The following is a 20024-nucleotide window of genomic DNA, read 5'->3' on the forward strand; positions in this document are numbered from 1 at the left end:
ATAATACAATCTTTGTGTCGCTTCATTGGCCTGCGCTATTGTTTGTTTGAATTCAAGAGAAGATTGATCTCAGTATGTCAGTGTCAGTAGCCACTCAATTCTGTAATTTGTGTGGTATTAAAAGAGATTCAGCTAATGCCTTCTATCATGTAAATTATGTAGAATTGCATGAAATGCATTTTTTATATAAAAATAATAATAATAATAATCCGGCACTGGGAATTCCATTTAATCCTCTCTCTTTCTTATATAAGATGAACGTCTCATTCAGTTATGTTCAGTGATGTGCTAATTTGAGTAAGATGTCAAACCTGTCAGGAATACAGATTACATTCGCTTAAAGCACCAGGTCGGAATTTCTCTATTCCCCAGTCGCCAATCATATTCTTTCTAAAAGATGTTCCCATGGTAACACAGCCGGATCTGTCACTATACTGTCAGATGCATGTTTTATAACTTAAAACAAATAAAAACGGAACCAAAATATATTTAAAAAAAATACCTTTTTACATTAGGACAAAGGAACGTATAATCTCAAGAGACAATAATGAAATACTGATCAAATCTAAATGCAAAGCGACACAGAAATATGTGGTTTATTTATATCATACTGGAGAGACACCTACGGATGTATCTGTAAGCAGTGTTGAATCTAGCTGCTAATCTAATTACGGCGTGATAATAAGCAGCTACCCACACATGGTGATGCATAACTCATATCTTCTACAATGTATGTACCACATCCCGTGTGTGTGTGCGTGCCTGTTTGTGTGTATGTGTGTGTATTCATGCCAACGCTCTGACAGGGGATGTCTTGTTCTGAGGGATAATCCTGTGTGAAGAGTGAAGGATGATATTTTTTTGTTTCCGACAATAAACACTCTAGATAAGGTTTGGATGACAAGTCAACAGAAACCCAGCAGATAAGGTTTGGCACAGCGGCATATGGCACAACAGTGACAAATAACACTTCCTATACTGTGGATGGTATTATCGGTTGACGCTTTATGGCTGACTGACATTGGTGATAGGCCTCTCTACCTAGAACTGTAAAAGCCTTGTGAATAGAAAGCCACATTTCTGACGTCAAAGGATGGAGCCTGAAAACCCCGTTGAGCTTTCATTTCCAGGATGAGAAGTATTCAGAGGAATCTTCAAACGGACAGAGAGGCTTAATAAAACATGAGTAAACAGAACTGGGGGGGAATTTGAATGGAATCTGCTGCTACAATACAGAACAGCACATCGGGGTACACAGGCTAAAGAGGAAACAGCAGAAGAGGTGGGTGGGTGGGTGGGGGGGGGGGGGTGTAATCTCACAGAAATGTAACCGTGCATAGACATACATATCATAATCACACACAAACCTCTCTCACTGCGTTTGATCGCCTTCTCTTCTCACTCACCCTCTCTTTCCGCCTTCCTCTCGCTCTATCCTGTGGAAGGAGCTGCAGCTGCGGTAAATCACCTCATATGGTTTTCCCTAGCTACAGTATGGTTCTTCTCTATATGCTATTCAGTAGAAAGATGCCCAGACAGCTCTTACAGAATACGTCTCCTCTCTCCCTCCAAGGCCTCTTGCGTTAACAGGGCCTGCTCCCATGCTAACAAGAGCCCTCCTCAATCACACTCCATCAAGCAACAGTCTGCACTAACCACTGAGCTCTCCCCTCACCCCCACCACCACCCTGACGCTTTATTATTTAAAACACGAGGATCCGAGTTGCCATAGAGGCCCCTTAGTCGTCATGGCTACAAACAACTGCGTAGATGTAAGGAGCAGGAGGACGGGTTGAGGAGGTGCTCGAGGGCCTCGGAGAGAGGTTAACCTCTGCAGGGCTGAACTTTCCATCTTCATAAAGAAGTCACAAGAAGAGAGGTCAGCTTTAAATATTGTTTAAAAGACACTGGAAGGTCAAACTGTAATGTCAGAAGCAGTGATAAGGGTTAAGATGAAAATTTCTGTCATTCTAGCTGCACGTTTCCTTCCAAAGTCGCTGGTCTCTAAGAGACAGGCCAGTTCAGAACCTTGGACAGGGCTATGTGCTTTGCTGGACTCAGCTGAGCCACCAAGACCAGCATGTATCCCCTCTGTTTTTCTACAGTAATTGAAGTGACTGAAGACTATGCTTCGATGTACAGGCCAAAGGGTAATTTACATAGGATAGATAAGTCTACAGTTCTACCAAGGAACAACACAAGTTGACTAAATTACTGAGGAGACTCCAAAGTAGATCCCATCTATCCCATAGCCACATCGATAGAATCTTGCAGATCTATTCCAAAGTCCTAATTCTATAAAGCATTCTAGTCAACCCATGATTCCTCTCACTACTGCACTGCACTGCAAATTATCTGATCATTACAGCTGACCTGACCTGAGTTGAGCTGAGGTGAGTTAAGGGAAAATATAGATCCATTATATGGCTGTTTCCTGTGATCTAGGATCAGTGTCCCTGATAAAGACTGGGTTGTTCCTGCCCTGCAGCTGAAGCAGAGGAGGATCTAACACTGGATCACTGATCAATACTGGATCGATAGCTGTGATCTGATGCTGGAAACCGTGTTTTAACCCTAAATTGGAGGGAAGGGAGAAGCTGGTGGTTAAAGAGAGAATGTGTCTTGATAGCTCTTTGTCCTTCATTGGACAAGTAGGGTCCTATCAACCATTCATGGATTTTAAAAAGAGAAACAAACCGAGCACCTACATTTCATGTACAGTGCTAGAAAAAGGATACTATGATTCAGATAAGGTTTGGAAGATGATGGAAGCAATTCCTGCCTGTTACATTTTTGCTGATGACAAGGTACACCACCCATTGAAAACACACTTACCATAAAATAGCTAATAGCCCCATCTGGTGGTCAAATGTTCCATAGCAACATCTGTGTGTGTGTGTGTGTGTGTGTGTGTGTGTGTGTGTGTGTGTGTGTGTGTGTGTGTGTGTGTGTGTGTGTGTGTGTGTGTGTGTGTGTGTGTGTGTGTGTGTGTGTGTGGCTATGGCTTACCTCCAGAACTCAGCTCTCTAGCCTGCAGTGAGTAAGGTGCATTAACACAAACTGTACTAAAAGCTTTCAGTTCTAATGAAATGTTTCTCTTCGCCAATGTTTAAGTGACTCATAATAGGGAAGCTGCATCTCCCTGCCTCTGTCTCCAACCTCATCTCTCTCTGTGGTTAAACAAACTGTAAAATAAGAAGAGGTTATCACATTTTCACTATACAGTAACCTCTCAGTCTAAATCCCCCCTCTCCCACTGTGTACTCAGGGTAAAAGCTATAGTCTAGGAGTTGTGAGACTATGATTTGTTTCCTGTAAGGTAGGTTGGTAGCTGCCCACTGGTTCTGAGTATGCTCTGTGTGAGCGTGCGTGCGTGTGAGTACTCTCCATAGATCAGCTGAATGGCCTGGGCTAAACTGTGGGGTGACTGACCACCATCACTCTTCTCACACTGTTAAATGCGACTGACACTTGGTTCACTGCATCCCACAGCATTAGCATGGACAGGTGCCATAAACCAAGAGAGTGTGGGAGAGAGAAAGGGGGAGGGGAAAGAGAGATAAACAAACAGAAGTAGAAACAGATTGACTGAGATAGAGAAACTACCATATCTATTGGGTGAAATACCACAGTGTGCAACCACAGCAGCAAGACTTTTGACCTGTTGCCACATGAAAAGGGGAACTGAGTGTCAATTGACACGGTGACGTCTAAGTCAGGCCAGAAGTGTGCCAGCATTTGTGCCATTGTACCCCGGTAAAGGGGAGTGTCTAACCCTGTATGCTCCAATCAGGAAGCATTGCCTGGCAACCACTTTCATTCCTCTCCGGTGTCGGGGGGTTTATTGCAGTGTGTGTGCCCGCATACAGTATCTATTTTTGTGGTTGTAGCTAGTTCTGAATGTGTGTGTCTTCAGGAATGAGCCAGGCTGAGTTACACTCTGGTCAGTCCCTCGGGAGCTGTTATGGTGCAACAGCTGAAGTCAGGGCTGCTTAAAAGACACAAACATGCACGTTCACACACACACACACACGCTCTCTCACACACACACGCTCTCTCACACACACCACACACACACACACACACACACACACACACACAGCTGCTGAGTGAGAGCTGCAGTCCTTTCCTCAGACGGCCACAGTACTCCTGCTACCTGCCGCCCACCAGCCGCGTCAAGGACACCGAGGAGAACCAGGCAGGGGGTCCTACACACACTTCCCTCCCAAGGACTCGGCACTCCTTCCAGGGGACAGCCAGCAGGGACCCTCCCTTGCACCTCCAGACAGACTTACAACCAGACTTCCGACCTCTCCTTGACTAAACTGACAGCAGAGGAAGGTGTCACTACTGCACCCCTCGAACCCTCAGCACCCCCCCCCCCCCCCCTCACCGTGCCGGACCCCCCTAGGGTGAGGTAGTGACATGGAGCTGCCCTGCCTGCCCCCCGAAACCCCCACCACAGCCAGCTCCTGCTCCACCGACCCCCTGTACGACAACTGTCTACCCCATGCCGGGAGAGGGAGGGATAGAGGGTTTAGGGAGATGGAGAAGGAGAGAAAAAGGGAAAGTGGGGGACTTTGCAACCCTGCTGTAACTGGAATCCTTCACCCCTCCTCCCCCCCTGGCCTGGCCCCAGCTGCAGCTGTGGTTCCCACACTGGGAAGGGGGAGAGATGGAAGAGGAGGGGAGAGAGGGGCTGGCGTGCAGCCAGCTCACAGTCACTGCAGCTGGGGAGGCCTGGGAAGGCAGGGCTGGGACATGGGGACAAACAGAGGAGAGCGAGGACGAGAGAGAGGAGGGAATACGGGAGTGCAGGAGGTGGAGAGCGTTCGGCATCAGCAGAGCCCCAGCCCGAGCGACGGAGACACACACGAGAGCGCTCTTTCCGTCTACGACAACCTCCACGCCGTGACCCCCACCGAGGACGCTGCCATGGAATCCACTGTGACCTTCCCTACGCCCCAGCGTTTCCTGAGGATCCCAGTGCCGGTCTCGGTGTTGATGGAGGATGGAGGGGTCAGCGGGGAGAGTAGCTCCTGGTCTTCCTGTGAAATCCTCCTTGCAGGGAGCAGCGCCAGCAATGGACCAGACCAGTACCAAGACCTGGACCCAGAACCGGACTTTAACCAGGACAAGCCCATGTTCCAACTCCAGCCATTGATCCAACCACAACCCCATCGACCAGATAACTTCTCCCATCTCCAGCCCCTTGTCCCACCTCTACAGGCTTCTGCCACCCATCCAGTCGAGCCTCTCCAGCCTTCTGGTCCGATCCCTGTACCTGTCCCTGGGGCCCGGGTTCCCCCTCCCCTGCCCTTGGCAGACCCCTCAGCCAGCGCCCTCCGCAGCCTCCTCACCAGCCTCCAGCAGCAGATAGCCAGGCAGAGAGAGGAGTATGAGGAACGCATACACAGGTAAGAACTTCATATCATTATCTAATGTGCACACACATATAATGAAAAACATGGAGACATGGTTTCTCTGTGTACTTTCAGTGATAAGGAGTTGCAAAGGTTTTTTATCCAGATGTGTGTGCTGTTTCCCATGACCGCCCCTCCCCCCTACCCCCACATCCTGTTTACTGACAGATATCAGGCATGGAATATTCCACAAACACTTTTCCTGCCTTTTCTTCTACATTTATTTGACATGTCATTAGTACGCACACAAGGAATGAATGCCACGAATGGCATATTAAAAAACACCGGAATTCAAAACCGACAATTACACACAATGCTGCCATGACAGTCTTTTTGAAATAGAGGCTGTTTGTGGGGTGGATGGGGGAAAAAAAGAGCTATATAAAAGGGTATGTGCTAACCTAGACACTAACACATACCTCACTACTGCTGATATAGACAAGACAGTGGATGCCTGGTCAGATTGAGACTAAACTGGCCATACAACTAAAATTAGAAGCATACAGCACACAGGGACGATGACGTCTGACTGTCACATAGGCTAATTCACCATCCTTAGCCCTAACCCCACGATGGATGCCCCCAAAGGGTACTCGGTCGAGGTGTTGGCTCAGGACCCCTCTCTCTTCCGTACCCTTTTCGCTCTCCTCCTTCTCACTCTGTCCCCCTTACCCACTCTCTCCTTCGAAACACTTAAGGAAATGCAATTGAGATTCTCCCATGATTCCTCACCTCGCCATTTTAAGAGGTGAGAGGACGCAATGAACCAAGGAAATGCAATTGAGATTCTCACCAAAAGTCTGGAAGAGAGGAGCGAGGTGCTACAGGGAGAGGTGTTTGACCTGATGGCTAACCTGGCTCAGCAGAGTTATTGTGCCACCCCCATTTTCCTAATCTTCTCTCTCCACCCCCCACCCTTTGTCCCCCCCTTCCCAGTCTGGAAGAGAGGAACGAGGCTCTCCAGGTAGAGGTGTTTGACCTCAGGGCCAACCTGGCTCAGCAGAGGCGGTGGTACTCTGTGGTCCAGGCTAAGATCTTGGAGTCAGAGAGGGGCCGGGCTGCAGCAGACCTCCGAAACGCAGCCCTGCAGAGGGAGATGGAACAGTTCTTTGACACCTTCGGAGAGCTCAACAACGAGGCTAAGAAGACGGAGAAAATTGTCAGGAGTTTCTGAGACTGACCTTTGGCTGAGGGGTGTGTACTGTATGTGCTGAGGAAGTGAAGTATGTATGATGAGATTGGAAGTGATAAGACAACTGTCTTTAAACTAAGACTATTTACACAATCATTAAGGCCAGCTGGAGAGGAAACATTTGAGTATGAAACGCTGCCTTCAGGAATTCTAATGGATTATGGAATGGTTCATTATCAGAAATGTGCATATTCATAAGCTACAGTATATTGTCCATGGATTCAGACCATGGGCTCATACACCTTTATTTTGCGTCATGTTTGGCTCATCTTTGAGATTATATCACACCTCTATTAGCACTTTCTAGTGCTGGGTCAGGATCTGGAAGAGCTGATTTGCCAGTTTGGTGGGGGAAGCGCAAGAGGCGCTCACACACATCTAGAAGGTTCTGAACTGGTATCGATGTACAGTACCTCTGCATTTACAGCAATTAACAGCACATTCTTTGAGTTGTCCACTTTTAATTGATGGGGAAGGACAACATGAAGGCAAAGTGGTATTGTGAAACAGCATGTCATTGCAGACAGTACATTATGAAAATGAACAAAATAAAAGAAAATGAACAAGACAAAACATGAGATGTACAGTTTGTACACAGTGAATATTTTAAACATGGTACACACACCTCAGTCCTTAACAAATAGGATGTAAAGAGTGAGCCGGACACTCCTCTGGTCATTTAAGGCATGATGAATGAATAAGGCTGTCATGGTCTGAAAGGAAAACAAATATGGGCCACAGTCCTCATCTGACTACATTATGTCTGTTTGTGCATATCCGTCATCCAACCGAGTTACTTTTCGCCAAAATCTGTTTAGTTCTATCTATGCCGAGTTCTGCTCCAGAACTTCAAGGTCCAGAATCACAACTAGGTATTGTACAGTTATGTGACATGTCCACATTCCAAACCAACAGCTGTGCTCCACCACTGTGTGACTGTCCTTCCGTCCATAGGCATTCATCTACTGATGGTGGATGTCCTTGTCTTGAAGAAGCAAAATCCATTTGAGGAACGATGAGGGGACAGCATGGTACCGATATAGCATACACACAAGAAAAGTACAGTGAATGTGACACCATGCAAGTTGAACAACAATTGTTAAGTTGCTACATCTCTAGATACTGAATTTCAATATAATGTTTTATGTCATGATTTCTCCCAAAGGATTTCCAGTACTGATGGAATGGTTTAGAATAAGAGGCCCCATGCATTTGATCATCAATAAGACGTTTCACAAGGGTCTTGTTGTGTATGGGTCAAACATCATCAGTGGTGTGCAACATTTAGCAAAGAACTCAAACTAAATACAAAACACATGAACCTTTTTTTGTACTCTCAAAATGTACAGGATAATGATATTTCAATATACACATTGTACCTTACGGCATATGGGTTGATTGTACTATATGAAGATGTTTCTATGGGTACATTGAATGTCTAACAAACAAATATGCCTAGCTATATATCTACGTGCATTATCAGAGCTTTAGCTGGATACTATGACATACATTACACTTATAAAGGAAATAAAACCTTAACATTGCAACCACAGCCACCCCTGGAGGTCAGGAGGAGTAACAGCTCCAAACCACATCACTCACGACAATTAAAACACTATACTCAACGCCGGCACCACTCTCACTTGTTCTCAACACGGCTACCTAACTAAAACAAATCAAAAAAACGTGATTAGTGGTTGATCGGCAGATGAACATTTGATGGTTTGATAATGTGATCAATGCTTTGTTTGTGTAGCATGCAGAAAGCAGCTGTTCAAATGTAATGATACTCCTGTCTTTAGGTTCAAATCTTTATAACCTTAATTGAAAACAAAAAACAAGAAAACATTTAAAAAAAAAATTTTTTTTTAAAAGGTAGGCAAAGTAAATATCAAGTCCCTTGCCAAGAATTCTAAAGACAGATATTCAAAATGGAAGAATATATTACAGAAAACTTCAAATATTAATAAAAAAAGCTATTAAGCCAATATAGATATTTTAACTTGCGCCTCTTACACACAGTCAGAAAAATAAGGATTAGGATAGAAGTGAAACACTGTTCTGGGGTTACAGCTAAACTATACCTGTCCAAGATCACACAATTTTTCCTTTAGAAAAATAGACCTATGCATGGAAGTTAGAGAGAGAAAAAAAAGGATACGGAAAGAAATATGAAGTAAGCGAGACAAAGCAAGCTAGAATAGAGAGAAAAATATACACTTCCTGGTGCGATCTCATTGGCTCTCGTCCAGGTGTCCAGTGAGTGTGTCAATGCTGCTGCTGTCAGTGTCGGAGGCCAGGGTTTGCTCTGTTGACATGGACGAGATGTCATTGGCCGAGGACGACTGGGAAGCCAACCCCCTCACTGCATCTATCACAAAGACAGACAGACACCGAGAGAGAAAATATAATAGGGTTTATACTGTATGTCTAATGCAGTGGTCACCAACCTTTTCCGAGTCAAGATCACTTTCGCAGTCAAAAAGGAAGCCGAGATCTAGTGTTCAGCTAAAAAAATATATATTTTTATTTAAATGGCTTAAATTTGTTTTTAACTACCTAATAAAAACAATTCTGTAGGAAGAGTAGGCCTAATCACAACATATTGGCTAAATGCTTAGCAATATTGTTCTTCTCAGACCATATTATAACACTGCTTAAAAAAATAAAAGTGAACACTTAAACACCACAATGTAACTCCAAGTCAATCACACTTCTGTGAAATCAAACTGTCCACTTAGGAAGCAACACTGATTGACAATAAATTTCACATGCTGTTGTGCAAATGGAATAGACAACAGGTGGAAATTATAGGCAATTAGCAAGACACCCCCAATAAAGGAGTGGTTCTGCAGGTGATAACCACAGACCACTTCTCAGTTCCTATGCTTCCTGGCTGATGTTTTGGTCACTTTTGAATGCTGGCGGTGCTTTCACTCTAGTGGTAGCATGAGACGGAGTCTACAACCCACACAAGCGGCTCAGGTAGTGCAGCTCATCCAGGATGGCACATCAATGCGAGCTGTGGCAAGAAGGTTTGCTGTGTCTGTCAGCATAGGTGTCCAGAGCATGGAGGTGCTACCAGGAGACAGGCCAGTACATCAGGAGACATGGAGGAGGCCAACAACCCAGCAGCAGGACCGCTACCTCTGCCTTTGTGCAAGGAGGAGCAGGAGGAGCACTGCCAGAGCCCTGCAAAATGACCTCCAGCAGTCCACAAATGTGCATGTGTCTGCTCAAACGGTCAGAAACAGACTCCATGAGGGTGGTATGAGGGCCTGACGTCCACAGGTGGGGGTTGTGCTTACAGCCCAACACCGTGCAGGACGTTTGGCATTTGCCAGAGAACACCAAGATTGGCAAATTCGCCACTGGCGCCCTGTGCTCTTCACAGATAAAAGCAGGTTCACACTGAGCACGTGACAGACGTGACAGAGTCTGGAGACGCCGTGGAGAACGTTCTGCTGCCTGCAACATCCTCCAGCATGACCGGTTTGGCTGTGGGTCAGTCATGGTGTGGGGTGGCATTTCTTTGGGGGGCCGCACAGCCCTCTATGTACTCGCCAGAGGTAGCCTGACTGCCATTAGGTACCGAGATGAGCTCCTCGGACCCCTTGTGAGACCATATGCTGGTGCGGTTGGCCCTGGGTTCCTCCTAATGCAAGACAATGCTAGACCTCATGTGGCTGGAGTGTGTCAGCAGTTCCTGCAAGAGGAAGGCATTGATGCTATGGACTGGCCCACCCGTTCCCCAGACCTGAATCCAATTGAGCACATCTGGGACATCATGTCTCGCTCCATCCACCAACGCCACGTTGCACCACAGACTGTCCAGGAGTTGGCGGATGCTTTAGTCCAGGTCTGGGAGGAGATCCCTCAGGGAGACCATCCGCCACCTCATCAGGAGCATGCCCAGGTGTTGTAGGGAGGTCATACAGGCACGTGGAGGCCACACACACACTACTGAGCCTCATTTTGACTTGTTTTAAGGACATTACATCAAAGTTGGATCAGCCTGTAGTGTGGTTTTCCACTTTAATTTTGAGTGCGACTCCAAACCCAGACCTCCATGGGTTGATAAATTTGATTTCCATTGATAATTTGTGTGATTTTGTTGTCAGCACATTCAACTATGTAAAGAAAAAAGTATTTAATAAGAATATTTCATTCATTCAGATCTAGGATGTGTTATTTTAGTGTTCCCTTTATTTTTTTGTGCAGTGTGTTTCAACACTCAAGCTTTAATAATAAAATAGATCAGTTGGTATAGCACTTGCGAGGCACAGCTGAGCATTAATTGAAATCATTTTAATTGTAATTTTACTGGACTTGGTTCCTGCATCTGTCATGGTGCTTTCAAGACATCTGGGAACTGGGGGTAAAAATCACGACGTCAGTGATCTTCAGGTCGGAGCGCTATAAAAGATGCCCGAGTTTCCGCGTTGAAATTCAGAGTTGGATGACCATTCAAAACATTTTTACCCCGACTTCCCAATTGTCTTGAACGCACTGAAGTTGGAAGTAGGAGATTTCCGAGTTCCCAGTTGTTTTGAACACGGCATTCGTCCCAGCGGAGGGAGGGAGAGAGCAGCAGAGGGTCTGCCTCTCACGGTCCCTACTCCCTCCTTCCTTTCCTCCGGTGAGACTGACCAGAGAGAGGGGACAGTCTTCCACCTGATGGTGAAACTTGAGTCGCACCTCATGTGACAAACATTTTATTTGATCTGCCTCATGCACAAATTCATGTTGTTCCTATGACCAGAGAAAGTAAAATATTCATCGATATTAAGATAGACACAACGAGCTGCTAATAATAATATTTAAATAAGCAGGGCTATTGATAGACGTGGCTACTAATTCATTGCAGCTGCAGCACGAGTGGACATAGGGAGAAGCGCATTTTATGTTTTGTAATTAGTGTTGAATAAAAGCTTAAAAGACGTGAACTCACAAAAAAACGAATTGACAGTCTCTCTCTGGTCATGGTTTTAAGTCATGAAATCTCACGTAGGCTAGTATCAAACTTCGCTGTGGTCGGGGAAGCTGTTGGCACGGTGATTTAAGCTATCCGATTGGCCAGAGCAGGAGGCGCACTCGCTTTAGTCGGTCCACCGGGAAGGTGGAGTTGGTCTTTTCAAACAAATGAAATGGTTCCAAATGGGTCAACTTTGCCTACCCAGTGTGCAGGGCTTCTGAATCAAGTACCGCCAACTGCACAACATAAAATAATAAAAAGAACGCAACCTTTTGTCGTTGCCTTTTATACAGAAATGTTTGGTGATCGATGAGGAATGCCTTGAAGAGCAACGAGTCGATCACGATCCACCGGTTAGTGACCACTGGTCTACTATATAACAGGTAGGGATGGACATTTTTTAAATATTACTATTCAAATAATACCATGAGCCAATTTTTAGGCTCTTGACCAAACAGAATGACACAATGCCACAAAAGCAGTTATTTTCAGGGTGCTACTCCAGTGTTTTTGGTGAAAGACAAGTCTGATGTTCACCATAATAGAACTGATTCTGTTTCAAAACAAGGTGTTTTGCATTGATCTATGTCAGGTCTTGTGCACCGTCTGTTGGTGCGCGACTATAGCCTAACTGCTATTTGAAGTGAGGAAAATAGCATACCATTGTCAGAGCCAACCAGTGGGCTAAATGCCCTATGATAGTAAAATGCTTTTTCATGTAAATGCCAACCCGTAGCCCATGTGAGAGAAAATGTGCTTTAAATTCAAACAAAATAGGGGGCCTCCCAGGTGGAGCAGTAGTCTAAGGCACTGCTAGCTCTGCCACCAGAGATTCTAAGTTCAAGCCCAGGCTCTGTCGCAGCCGGCCGCGACCGGGAGGTCCAGGAGTGACGCGCAATTGGCCCAGCGTCGTCCGGGTTACGGAGGATTTGGCCAGCAGGGATATCCTTGTCTCATCGTGCACCAGCGACTCCTGTGGCGGGCTGGGTGCAGTACACGCTGTCCAGGTCGCCAGGTGTACGGTGTTTCCTCCAACACATTGGTGCGGCTGGCTTCCGGGTTGGATGTGCGTTGTGTCAAGAAGCAGTGCGGCTTGCGTTTCGGAGGACGAAAGGCTCTCGACCTTCGCCTCTCCCGAGTCCGTATGGAAGTTGCAGCGATGAGACAATTGGATACCACGAAATTGGGGAGAGAAAAAAAGAAGATAACTCAAACAAAATCATTTTATGCATCCTCAGAACTGTAGGCTACATTTACGGTTTGCAACTGTAAACAATTTACTTTCAAAACCATCTGAAGCAGCAGTAGCTCAATGCATGTACGTACATAAATACTACATTTTAAAATTTGTGTTTATATTTAATGAAGAATTTCAAATGTCATTGTATATCCTTTTTCATTGTTAAAATAGGCCCAATTATTTTGTTGTTTTGAATACTTACATCATTTTGGATATTAGAATATGAGAATAACCGTGCCCATCCCTAATTCCTGGCAGGGTCCACCAGGGGTCAATTCCATTTTAATTAGAAATTTCAATTCATTTCTTGAAATGGAGAAGTTACGTTGAATTCAATTCGAATTTCAACAACCTTCAAGTTACGGAATTGAACTCTTAGAATTTTTTGATCTTGGAATTCAATATTTGTACATTTTCCCTTAGTATCAAAAATGGACAGCAAAATTGGTTTAAAAACATTTCAACTTTAATTTCCATTATAGCTAGGCTGTCTGAACAGTGACATGATTAGCCTGAAAGCCTGAGGGATTTGAATTCTAATTTGGAATTTGTGGAATTATTGGGGATAATATTGAATTGGGAATATCAATCTTGGAATTTACTTAACATTAGAATTGAGAGGAACTGAATTCAAAGGCAGAACTGGAATTTTAATTGAATTACAATTGAATTTGTGCAATTAACCCCAACCCTGGGGCCTGGTCCACTAACATTCACCACTGTGTCACAGACACAACAGACCTAGAGGACTTGTTATATAGTACAACCTTTCCATTAAAGATGTGATCTTGTATCTGTGTATTGTGTAAAGAATTACCCGACTCGTCTTTCGTCACGCCATTCTTGTTCCTCTCCTCCCAGTCTATCAATTCTTCATAAATGAGCTCTGAGGAGAAAGAGTGATTCGTTTCATCCCTGTACAGTCATCTACACTGTTCGTGCGTGAACGTCACATATCAGAACAGGTGAGAGAGAGTGCAGTCCCTAGAGGGAGCCACCACCTACCTTTCCACTGTTCGATGCTGTGTTCTCTCTCCTCAAGCTGCTTGTCACAGATCTGTGGGGGAGGCTATTAGATACAACATAGACAACACAGTGACACACATATCAGACCAAACAAATGTATTCCCCATATATATATATATATATATACACATACACACACACACATACATACACAGTTGAAGTCAGAAGTTTACATACATCATAGCCAAATACATTGAAAATCAGTTGATCACAACTCCTGACATTTAATCCTAGTAAACATTTCCTGTCTTAGGATCACCACTTTATTTTAAGAATGTGAAATGCCAGAATAATAGAGAGAATTATTTATTTCAGCTTTTGTTTCTTTCATCACATTCCCAGTGGGTCAGAAGTTTACACACACTCAATTAGTATTTGGAAATATGCTTGGGGTCATTGTCCATTTGGAAGACCCATTTGCGACCAAGCTTTAACTTCCTGACTGATGTCTTGAGATGTTGCTTCAATATATCCAAATCATTTTCCTGCCTCATGATGCCATCTATTTTGTGAAGTGCACCAGTCCCTCCTGCAGCAAAGCACCACAAACATGATACTGTCACCCCCCGTGCTGCACGGTTGGGATGGTGTTCTTTGGCTTGCAAGCCTCCCCCTTTTCCTCCAAACATAATGGTCATTATGGCCAAACAGTTCTATTTTTGTTTCATCAGACCAGAGGAAATTTCTCCCAAAATTACGATCTTCGTCCCCATGTGCAGTTGCAAACCGTAGCCTTGCTTTTTTTATGGCGGTTTTGGAGCAGTGGCTTCTTCCTTGCTGAGCGGCCTTTCAGGTTATGTCGATATAGGACTCGTTTTACTGTGGATATAGATACTTTTGTACCTGTTTCCTCCAGCATCTTCACCAGGCCCTTTGCTGTTGTTCTGGGATAGATTTGCACTTTTCACACCAAAGTATGTTCATCTCTCGGAGACGCGTGTCCTTCCTGAGCGGTATGACGGCTGCGTGGTACCATGATGTTTATACTTACGTATTATTGTTTGTACAGATGAACGTGGTACCTTCAGGCATTTGGAAATTGCTCCCCAGGACAATCCAGACTTGGAGGTCTACACATTTTTTTTCCTGAGGTCTTGGCTGATTTCTTTTGATTTTCCCATGACGTCAAGCAAAAAGGCACTGAGTTTGAAGGTAGACCTTGAAATTCAGCCACAGGTACACCCCCAATTGACTCAAATTATATCAATTAGCCTATCAGAAGCTTCTAAAGCCATGACATTGTTTTCGGGAATTTTCCGAACTGTTTAAAGGCACAGTCAACGTAGTGTATGTAAACTTCTGACCCACTGGAATTGTGATACAGTGAATTAAATCTGTCTGTAAACAATTGTTGGAAAAATGTATTGCGTCATGCACAAAGTAGATGTCCTAACCGACTTGCCAAAACTATTGTCTGTTAACCAGAAATTTGTGGAGTGGTTGAAAAACAAGTAAATGACTCCAACCTAAGTGTGTGTAAATTTCCGACTTCGACTATATACATCCCCTCTCTCAAAAATGTGGAACAGTCCACTCACCGCATCTGCCTCTCCTGGATCGTACCACACATGGATATACGGGTGATTCAGGGCCTCTTCTACTGAGATGCGGCTCTCGGGATCGATCACTAGCATTTTGGACAGCAGGTCCCGAGCTTGACCTGCTGTCATGGAAATGAGAGAATGGCACATTCACTGCACTGTTTCTACAGCAACCAAGGCTATCTTGACATCATTTCATTAAGATAGACCCCGTGACCGCTTAAGCCCACACAAGGTGTTAGATAAGAATACGGATCCAGCTTTCAACTAGATCACTTTGATACAGCAACATACATATTGCTGGATAGTGTTCTTCACTCCTGCTCTTGGAGGGCTACAATGTGAGCGAGATTTTGTTCCAGCCCATCAATAACACACCAGTTTCAGCTTATCTATTCATCACTAAAGCTTTGGTCAGCTGAATCTGGTGACGCAGTGATGGGCTAGAGCAAAAGCCTGCGATACTAGAGCCTTCTAGGACCAAAAACTAAAAGAAAAGTTAAAAAAAATTAAAGATAAAAAAGTCAGAGGGGAGATATCTTACTCTTGAGTCTGTCGTGTTCGGAATCAGAGGGGAAGGCCCAGTCAGGAAATAGTTCAGCGAAGTTCACCCCTGGGTATTGAGGCTTGTTCATCACATAGTTCCTCACAGTCTCCATCAGCCGGTTCATAAACTCCATGGAGGGAGTACCCAGCACCTCAATCACCTTGTTCCACTGGTCTATGTCTGGACAGGCACCACAGTTAAGGAGAACATGGGTGTATGTGTGTGTATTACATCAACTAAAAATGAGAGCGAGAGCCCATTCCCATTAGAAAAGGTGAAACAGGCAGCCAGTATAAAATGCTAAATCGGAGGCATCCCAGTTCTTTTTTTCATTATCAATGGAGGTGACGTCTACTGGTTGAGGAAAAACACAATGGAGGTGGTCTCAATCGTCCATGTGGATCTAACCAAGTATAAATACTTATGGAGACAATGGAAGAATCAAGTGCCAGAGAGGAGTGGAGACAGAGGGATGAGGAAAGGGATGAAGAGGAGTGAGATATTGAAGAAAAAAAAAGAGGGAGTGGGAGAGAGGTGGATGAAGGATACGGTCGGTGCCCTGGAAGATAACGTTGCCCTTCACCATTTCACCCATGATGCACCCCACTGACCAGATGTCCACTGGGAACAGGAAGAAAATGAAAACACACAATGTTCAAACATATGGTTGGTTGTCTTTATAACACAAATCACCAAAATCATAGGAAGACTTACGGCAGTGGTTAAATTATTATATGTTAAATGGAAGAATAATGCTTTAGTTAAGAAATGTTTCAAAATGCAGGATTAGGGACATACTCCAGGCTATTTCCATTCAGAGAGCACTCTCATCAGGATGAGAAGGACAGACTAACTAACTTAACACACAGCCTTTCAGGCTCCTCTCGCATGCTTAGGAGCACTGCTAATCAGTTTACACAGCCGTTTCGCTTTCTAGATTTGCAAGTCGGGGATGAAATAACACGTGTCCTTACTGGACACTTTGAAGATGTCAGAATAACTGTCCACGTGTACTTTTCCTCAGCCAACAAGACGAGTAACGAACAGAAAAATCACCCGCCTATGCAAAGGCGGAGTTTGAGTTTCAGCACATTTTTTACCATAAAAATGCACCTTTATAATAAAGCATTGAATGCATCATCGCATTTCCAGACTTATGTAAGATAGTAGGCTATGCATAATGTGAGGAGTAGATTGGAAAAACATAATTTAGGCTAATAATATAATATATAAAAAAGACCACGTGTATATCGGCGAGTCCTGGGTTACAGGCTATATCAGATACGTTTATTCTTTCTTTGCACGGGAGAAACACATTTCATGCAATTCTACTACACTTTATATGACTGGAGACATGAGCAGAATCTTTTTTTTAATACGACTAATTACAGGGTAGCCTATTCTGCTGACATCGAAACAGATAAATCAAAACAACGTTGTCCATTTAATAGGCCTACGAGAAGGGGAGACGCAAATAGAATATGACGTCCATCTAAACTTGGAGGAAATTGTCCAAAAACAAACTTAAGTGGCACTGACTGAACAACGATAAAGAGTGAACATGCGCAGGGCGCACTTTCCGCTGGGGCTAATAAGATAAGCTATAGGCCTACTGTTCAATTAGGTTGAGAATTTGGTTACTAAAAGACAGATTTTCATTGTCTTCTCTTTACAGCAAGAGCCTTTTGTTTTCCAAACTAATGTTTTATTTCTGTATAGACAAGAGTAGGCTAATTAGGCTATATAATTTTGGCAATTTAATTTAAGTTACTTAGGGAAAGCATAGATTCCCCTTGCCGTATGGATGCGTCACCTATGAGCCTATGGCAATCTACTATTCCCCATAGTAAAAAAAGTTTACTATTCTATTGGCCAGCTTGTCGAGAAATAAATAGCCCAAAACAGTCTCTGGGACAGTTGTGGGAAGATAGATCCCAAATTCATACAACCACTAGGCCTAGGCAACAAAAATAATATTGAAAAGCAATGAATAGATCGAACAGATCATAACATTAATTTAAAATGCAAAGTCTTATTTCTTAACATAATTAGCACAGTAATGTGAGATAAATAGGCTTTTGGTTTCAATGAAATATGCCCAGGCTACATTGAAGCAAGGTAAAACATGCCTCATAATATGTAGCAAAATGTTCAGGTTTTAAACAATTAACTTCTCTAGGATAGGGGGCAGCATTTGGAATTTTGGATGAAAAGCATGCCCAAATTTAACTGCCTGCTACTCATCCCCAGAAGACAAGATATGCATATTATTAGTAAACACTGAAGTTTCTAAAACTGTTTGAATCATGTCTGTGAGTATAACAGAACTTATGTAGCTGGCGAAACCCCGAGGACAAACCATTCGGATTTTTTGTTTTGTTTTTGAGGTCACTCTTTTCAATGGGTTTTCATTGGGAATCCAGATTTCTAAGGGGCTTGCTTGCAGTTCCTACCACTTCCACTGGATGTCACCAGTCTTTAGAAATTGGTTGAGGTTTTTCCTTTGTGTAATGAAGAAGTAGCCCTGTTCAAAACGAGGGTCACTTCATGTGTACTGTTTGATAGAGGCACGTGACCAGAAAGCTAACGTCAGTTTGTTTTCTTCCTGTATTGAACACCGATCATCCAGTCTTCAATTTGATCTATTATTTACTTAAAAAAATACTAAAAGTTGTATTACAAAAGTAGTTTGAAATGTTTTGGCAAAGTTTACAGTTAACTTTTGAGATATTTTGTAGTCACGTTGCGCAAGTTGGAACCTGTGTTTTTCTGGATCAAACGAGCCAAATAAATGGACATTTTGGATATATATGGACGGAATTAATCGAACAAAAGGACCATTTGTGATGTTTATGGGACATATTGGAGTGCCAACAGTAGAAGCTCGTCAAAGGCATGATTTATAATGGCATGATTTTATTTCTGCGTTTTGTGTCACGCCTGCAGGGTTGAAATATGTTCTCTTTTGTTTACGGAGGTGCTATCCTCAGATAATAGCATAGTTTGCTTTCGCCGAAAATCCTTTTTGAAATCAGACATGTTGGCTGGATTCACAACACGTGTAGCTTTAATTTGGTATCTTACATGTGTGATTTCACAAAAGTTTGATTTTTATAGGAATTTATTTGAATTTGGCATTTTCTCTGGCTTTTGGCCAAGTGGGACGCTACCGTCCCACATATCCTAGAAAGGTTTTAAGTAGGTATACGTTTTCAAAGGGCATACTGCTTCCAGCTCATTGCTAAGTGGTGTGTGACGCGCTGATGAAGCCTGACTTCCGTTGCCAATGCATTTAAATAGTGAATGGGAAGCGCGCTTCAATTACCAGTTGAGAAATAAAAAGTTATTTTTTTTTAATCGTGGCCACAGAACTATTTAACACGTGATTGCATTTAGAATTGTTGGCAATAATTGGACTTTTAAAAGCACTGTCTGACAGATTTTCCACTCAAAAGGCCCTGTATCACGTGTGATAAATAAATTGCATAACGAATATACACACGTACCAATTAAATTCCAATAGAATTATGCAAATTGCCCCATAGATCGATAAGCATGACTGGTCAAATGTATTTACATCAACAAATAGGCAGTGGCGTAAAGTACTTAACAACTAAAAATACTTTAAAGTACTACTTAAGTCGTTTTTGGGGGAGGGGGGTATCTGTACTTCACTATTTATATTTTTGACAACTTACATTATTTTCTTTCGTAATGTACTTTTCACTCCACATTTTCCCTGGCACCCAAAAGTACCCTTTACATTATGAATAGAGGAATATGGTGCAATTCACACACATCAAGAGAACATCCCTACTGCATCTTATCTGGCGGACTCACTAAACACAAATGCTTCGTTTGTAAATTATGTCTGAGTGTTGGAGTGTGCCCCTGGCTATCTGTAAATGAATATTTTTGGTTTGCTTAATATAAGGAATGTAAAATGATTTATACCTTTGATACTTAAGTATATTTAAAACCAAATACTTTTACTCAAGTAAATTTTATATTAAAGGCATCTTTACTTTTACTCAAGTATGACAATTGTGTACTTTGTCCACCACTGCGAATAGGCAACAA

At 43.4% G+C, this 20024-nt stretch overlaps 2 protein-coding genes across 11 annotated transcripts in view; one reads left to right on the top strand and one right to left on the bottom strand.

Moving 5' to 3' along the window:
* Positions 1–4023: 4023 nt before the first annotated feature.
* LOC109864615 (rho GTPase-activating protein 24) lies at positions 4024–7188 on the top strand. Its single transcript, XM_020452473.2, has 2 exons — positions 4024–5417; positions 6360–7188. Exons 1-2 carry the CDS (start codon positions 4426–4428, stop codon positions 6595–6597), a joined length of 1230 nt encoding a protein of 409 aa, XP_020308062.1. The 5' UTR covers positions 4024–4425; the 3' UTR covers positions 6598–7188.
* Positions 7057–20024, bottom strand: part of LOC109864614 (mitogen-activated protein kinase 9) — a 33308-nt gene continuing 20340 nt past the window's right edge. For 2 of the 10 annotated variants that reach the window (XM_020452467.2, XM_020452468.2), the window contains exons 7-12: positions 16494–16565; positions 15942–16124; positions 15395–15519; positions 13836–13899; positions 13648–13716; positions 7057–8986 (exon numbers count right to left, since the gene is read on the bottom strand). In XM_020452467.2, coding sequence (XP_020308056.1) covers positions 8850–8986; positions 13648–13716; positions 13836–13899; positions 15395–15519; positions 15942–16124; positions 16494–16565 — 650 coding nt within the window. In that variant the 3' untranslated portion in view covers positions 7057–8849. The remainder of the gene's footprint in view (positions 8987–13647; positions 13717–13835; positions 13900–15394; positions 15520–15941; positions 16125–16493; positions 16566–20024) is intronic. The other 8 variants (XM_031797362.1, XM_031797363.1, XM_020452472.2 and 5 more) reach the window with 7 other exon arrangements.

This window comes from Oncorhynchus kisutch, linkage group LG19 (genome assembly GCF_002021735.2).
Source record: "Oncorhynchus kisutch isolate 150728-3 linkage group LG19, Okis_V2, whole genome shotgun sequence".
Classification (NCBI taxonomy): domain Eukaryota; kingdom Metazoa; phylum Chordata; class Actinopteri; order Salmoniformes; family Salmonidae; genus Oncorhynchus; species Oncorhynchus kisutch.

Bases quoted from the DNA above. Each gene is read 5' to 3' on its own strand.
- LOC109864615 (XM_020452473.2), top strand. From the start codon at position 4,426: ATGGAGCTGCCCTGCCTGCCCCCCGAAACCCCCACCACAGCCAGCTCC. The intron at 5,418-6,359 runs GTAAGAACTTCA...CCCCCTTCCCAG, and splicing joins TATGAGGAACGCATACACAG to TCTGGAAGAGAGGAACGAGG.